This window comes from Melopsittacus undulatus, chromosome 4, assembly GCF_012275295.1.
Source record: "Melopsittacus undulatus isolate bMelUnd1 chromosome 4, bMelUnd1.mat.Z, whole genome shotgun sequence".
Classification (NCBI taxonomy): domain Eukaryota; kingdom Metazoa; phylum Chordata; class Aves; order Psittaciformes; family Psittaculidae; genus Melopsittacus; species Melopsittacus undulatus.
This window is the reverse complement of record NC_047530.1, coordinates 402,501-408,154: the sequence shown is the minus strand read 5'-3', so window position 1 is coordinate 408,154 and position 5,654 is coordinate 402,501. Positions and strand designations below refer to the sequence as shown.

At 62.5% G+C, this 5,654-nt stretch overlaps 1 protein-coding gene across 1 annotated transcript in view; it reads right to left on the bottom strand.

Annotated features, from left to right (window-relative positions):
• Window positions 1–137: 137 nt before the first annotated feature.
• Window positions 138–5,654, bottom strand: part of NLRP6 (NLR family pyrin domain containing 6) — a 177,172-nt gene continuing 171,655 nt past the window's right edge. Inside the window, exons 8-10 of the mRNA XM_034062096.1 lie at window positions 1,450–1,623; window positions 1,045–1,206; window positions 138–594 (exon numbers count right to left, since the gene is read on the bottom strand). Coding sequence (XP_033917987.1) covers window positions 396–594; window positions 1,045–1,206; window positions 1,450–1,623 — 535 coding nt within the window. The 3' untranslated portion in view covers window positions 138–395. The remainder of the gene's footprint in view (window positions 595–1,044; window positions 1,207–1,449; window positions 1,624–5,654) is intronic.

Below are 5,654 nucleotides of genomic sequence, written 5' to 3'. Positions count from 1 at the left end.
CTTCCAGGTCGGTACCTTGCTCCCAGGAATATCAATCACCCTTGGGGATGTGGGGCAGGAGCTGGGTGTGACTGGGACAGGGGGAAGAGCAGTGGAAGAAAAGGGAATAAGGGCCCCAGTGCCTTTATTAGGCATCAGCCGACACCAACACGAGTGTTCCCACCAACAGATGGGGGTCTATGTAGATCTATATAGATCTATTCCCCACACATGGGGAAACAGGAGAGGGAAGGATGTGACCGGTCCTGCCTGACCACAGCGGATGCAGGATGCAGGATGCAGGCAGCACCTCCTCCCTGTGCCCCATGCATGGGGCAGGCTCAGACCCAGAGCAGGCTCCCCCCAGGTCCCCAAGCACTGGGCTGGGAACGGCTGCGCTGGCTCCAAGGGCTGTCCTAGAGGGGGGCTCCTCTCCGGAGCATGGGGGGCACCCTCCTGCCTGGCAGGGCCCCACGGTGGAAGGGGAGCCTGGTCATGGCCCCTGCCTGCGGTGCCTCCTGCTCCAGGAGGTACCCGACCCTCAGGCTGGGCTTCAGCTGCTGCAGGGCAGTGAGGTCCTGCAGCACATCCTGGGGCAGCCCAGCCGTGCTCAGCCTGTAAGGAGGGGGAAGGAGCTGTGGGGTCACCCTCTGCTTTGGGGGGATCAGGGAGAGCTGAGAGCAGCTCCAGTGCCTAAAGGGGCTGCAGGAAAGCTGGAGAGGGGCTTGGGACAAGGGATGTAGGGACAGGCCAAGGGGAATGGCTTGAACCTGCCCAAGAGAGGGGAGACTGAGCTGAGCTCTGAGGCAGAAGCTGTTCCCTGGGAGGGTGCTGAGGCGCTGGCACAGGGTGCCCAGAGAAGCTGTGGCTGCCCCATCCCTGGCAGTGCTCAAGGCCAGGTTGGACACAGGGGCTTGGAGCAGCTGCTCCAGTGGAAGGGGTTGGGGTTGGAGGAGCTTTAAGGTCCCTTCATCACAACCCCTTCCATGGTTCCATACCCCCCGTCCCACAGCACCAACCCCCCCGCACTGGCACAGGGCTGGAAGGGGACCCCCATCCCCTTACCCCAGTGTCCGCAGGGGGCAGGAGGGGCTCCGGAGCCACCGGCAGAGCTCCAGGACCCCATCAGCTCCCAGTTCATTGTCGCTCAGGTCCAGGCAGGTGAGCGGGGGGGTCCCCATAGCCAGCGCTCGGCGGCAGGCGCCCGTCAGGCGGCAGCTCCCCAGGCTGCGGGATGCAGGAGCAGGGATGTGGGATGGAGCCGCTCATTCCGCTTGGGAATGGGGAGGCTCTTACAGCGTCCGCAGGCGGCAGGAACGGGATGCAGGAGCAGGGATGTGGGATGGAGCCGCTCATTCCGCTTGGGAATGGGGAAGCTCTTACAGCGTCCGCAGGCGGCAGGAACGGGATGCAGGAGCAGGGATGTGGGATGGAGCCGCTCATTCCGCTTGGGAATGGGGAGGCTCTTACCGCAGGGTCCGCAGGCGGCAGGAACGGGGCTGCAGCCCCTGGCACAGCAGCTCCACACCCGCATCCCGCAGCCCATCGCTGAAGGACAGATCCAGCTCCTCCAGGCTCGGGCTGGTGCTCAGCACAGCGGCCAGGTCCTGGCAGCAGGCGCTGGTGAGCCGGGAATAGCGCAGACTGCAGGGAAAGAGCCTCAGAGACAGCCTGGGGACCCCCAGGACCACCCCACCGTGGTCCCCAACACGGGAGCACAGGGTGATGCCAACCCAGGGGACCCCTTTGGGTACCGTTCCAGTGCTCCCATCCACCCCGGGGGTTTGGTTGACTGGGAAATGCCCAGGGATGCTGTGGGGTGTGAGGAGGATGCTCAAGGGATGCTGTGGGGTGGCAGGAGGATGCTCAGGGATGCTGTGGGGTGGCAGGAGGATGCTCAGGGATGCTGTGGGGTGGCAGGAGGATGCTCAGGGATGCTGGGAGGTGCTGGGGAGATGCCCAGGGGTGCCCAGGGGTTGCTTAGGGATGCCTGGGAATGCTGGGGATGCTCAGGGATGCTGGGAGGTGCTGGGGGGGATGCTGTGAGATGCCTGTAGGTGCCAAAGGGATGCACAGGGATGCCAGGGGGATGCTGGGGATAGCAGGGGGGGATAGCAGGGGGTAGTGGGGGGATGATCAGGGATGCTGGGGCTCCTAAGGGGATGCTTATGTCTGTACAGGGATGCCCAGGGATGCTGGGGGGATGCTATGGGATGCCCATAAGTACAAGGGGGATATTCAGGGATGCCTGTGTGTGCCAGCTCCCTCTTGGCACTCGCGCTGGGCAGTCACTGATGGGCGTGTCCAGACCCTGAGTGGGCGGGGCCAGCTCCCTCTTGGCACCCGCGCTGGCCAGCCAATGATAGGCTTGTCCAGACCCCTAGTGGGCGGAGCCAGCTCCGTCTTAGCACCCGCGCTGGGCAGTCACTGGTGGGCGTGGCCAGACACCGAGTGGGCGGGGCCAGCTCCGTCTTGGCGCGCCCGCTGTCCCGCACGCTAACGGATCGGTTCCGCGTTCAGCCCGTTTGTGCCGTTCGGAACGGGCCTGCACGGGTGCCACAGCCACCGCTGCAAGGGGCTGATGAGCGGATAGACCCCACAACTGGTTAAAGGTGTAAAGCAGATATGGTTTCATTCAGCGCTGAGGTGCATGGGGATCGCTCCTCCAACGCATGCACACCTCAGGGCTGTTCTCCCTTTACATTCATTCTCTTAAGGTATACATAGACATGAGGTTGCTCAATCCGCCTGTACATATTGATTATCTATCCCTGCTTCGTATTACAATGAGCCAGAAGGTCCTTTGCACCTGCGCAGTGCCCTTCTGGTCATGGGCAGGGGTCTCAGGATGAAGTAAATGTGTCTTCCTCTTCTTAAACTTTACAGCTTTTAACCTTCAGACCTGGCCTTAGGGTCTGGTCCGTGCCCAGTCTGCCTCTCCCTGGCTTATCAGTAGAGCCAATCATCTGCTTTTGTCCCTTGTCAGTAGAACTGCATCTGCTTCTCCCCTCCAGCAGTGATCAATGCCTTGGCATGTTAGGTACTTAGGACAGACAATACTTTTGTTTAAGCAAAGGAATTCCTTTAACCCCCTTGTCCAATTCCTCTGTATTACCCCCCTGTACATTGGTTACCCCTGTATCATGGCCTCTCCCGTGTTTCCTGTCTGCTGCAGGTCACCCCTCTTACACCACATCGGTGCCTTTGCCCGTCCCTGTGCATCAATGGGAAGCTGCCTCCGCACCCTCCCCATGTCCCCCTATAGCCTCCAACCCTGTTCAGCACTGATGGAGTCCTCCAGGTCAACCCCGGCCTCCACCGAGCCCTGGAGGCAGCTCCTGCTCCATCCGCTGCCTGCACCAGGTGGGTCCCCCCCGGCTGCGGCTCCGCTCCGGGCCCCGTTATCGGGAGCCCTGCAGGTGGCTGGGGAGCTGCATGTGGTCGATGCCGACATCGGGTCCCTGCTTGGAGGGGGGGAAACCACCTCCTTCCTGCCTGCACAGCTGCCGGCACCACCTGCAGGCACCGCGGGGGGGCTGCTCCCACCCCAGGGTCTGCAGGCACCCCATGGAGGGGAGCACCCCAAGGATGGGTGCTGCTGTGCTGGGGGCTTTGGGCTTTGCTCTGTGCTGATGTTAAGGGTGGCCCTGTGGGGGGTTGGGTAGGTTTTGGGGTGAATCCTGTTGCCATCGGGCTCTTGCCAAGCACCACAGCAGGGTCAGTGCCATGGGGGGACAGCGGATGGGTCCATGCACCCCATTGCATTGCTGGGTGCTACAGGGGGGAGTTACTGGTTCACACTGGGGACATCCGGGCTCTGATCCCCCGTGGTGAGATGTGTGACGCCAGAAGCGGAGCCGAGCCTCATATTTGGGCACAGAGCAGGTTATTGGAGGCTGGGGCCTCGCCACATGGGAGATAACCCAGCTGATAACGGGCTCAAAAGGTGCTGCTGCCTCCATTGGCTCCGGCACTGCCTATAAATCACCCAACCCACCCCACGGGGGGGGTCCGGGTGTGCGAGATGGTGCCTGGGAGGGTGCTGGGGGTTCTGCTGTGGGTGCAGCTCAGTGTGGGGCAGCCATGGAGCACCCCAGAGCCCCAGGCTGAGCTCAGCACCACACAGGGCTCCCATGAGCTGCGCCTCGTGGGTGGTGATGGGCGCTGTGCCGGGAGGGTGGAGGTGAAGCATGAAGGTGAATGGGGCTCCGTTTGCAGCTATGACTTTGACTGGAGTGCCCACTGGGCCACCGTGGTGTGCCGGCAGCTCGGCTGCGGCACCGCGGCCACGTCGTCCCCGTACGCTCCCTTCGGGCAGGGCACCGGCCGCATCTGGCTCCACATCTACTTCTGCCGCGGCCAAGAGGAGATGCTGCAGGATTGTTCCCATCTCGGATGGGGCCAACACTACTGCGGCCACGAGCAGGACGTGGGGGTGACCTGCACAGGTGAGCCGGGGGAGGCCGGTGGTGCCGGCACAGCCGCCATGTGCCGTAGCAATGGCTATGGCTGAGGCTGGGCCGGTGCCATGGTGCAGACGCGTTGGAGCTGAGGCTGGTGGAAGGCAGCGGTCCCTGTGCCGGGAAGGTGGAGGTGAAGCTGCGGGGACAATGGGGTGCGGTGTCGGATGACACATGGACCATGGAGGATGCAGAGGTGATTTGCCAGCAGCTGGGCTGCGGCTCGGCCACCAAAGCCTACATCGACAGCAGCAGAGCAGACAGCGATGACAGACCCATCAACGTGGTGATGGTGAACTGCCGTGGGCATGAGAAGGCGTTTTGGGAGTGCGAGGTGTGGGACTGGGGGCCCTTCAGTGACCTCCATGACTTTGACACCGGCGTCGTCTGCCAAGGTAGGAACCAGGAGCTGGTGATGGCACAGCACAGAGCCCAGGTTGGGGTTGGAAGGAGCTTAAAGCTCCTCCAGCTCCAACCCCTTCCACTGGAGCAGCTGCTCCAAGCCCCTGTGTCCAACCTGGCCTTGAGCACTGCCAGGGATGGGGCAGCCACAGCTTCTCTGGGCACCCTGTGCCAGCGCCTCAGCACCCTCCCAGGGAACAGCTTCTGCCTCAGAGCTCAGCTCAGTCTCCCCTCTCTTGGGCAGGTTCAAGCCATTCCCCTTGGCCTGTCCCTACATCCCTTGTCCCAAGCCCCTCTCCAGTTTTCCTGCAGCCCCTTTAGGCACTGGAGCTACTCTCAGGTCTCCCCTTCACACATCAGAGGGGCAGGATCCCCTCCCTGAGCTGCTGCTCACGCTCTGGGGGTGCCTCCAGCACATGGGGGGTTCTGGGCTCAAGCTGGGTCATGGGGAGCTGCTGCTCACCCAGCACCCCAAGTCCTGCTCCTCAGGCTGCTCCATCTCCATTGTTATCACCAGTGATTCACATCCCTTTGTCTGGGTCCAGTTCCCTATGACCAGAGCAGCCACAGATCTGCTTGCAACTGCCCAAGAGGCTTTTAACATCACAGGGAGAAGGAGACAGGAGCCCTCAGTACTCCCATGGGCCCATCCTTTCCCACCCCCCTCCATCCATACTCACCTTCATGGAGCCAGAGAGCACCGAGTGCTCCACAAACCACAGCCCCAGACCCCAGTTCTGCCCCCGGCTGTGCCCATGTCAGACACCTTCACCCCAACACCCTCCGGTACAGCCCCGGCTGTGCCCATGTCAG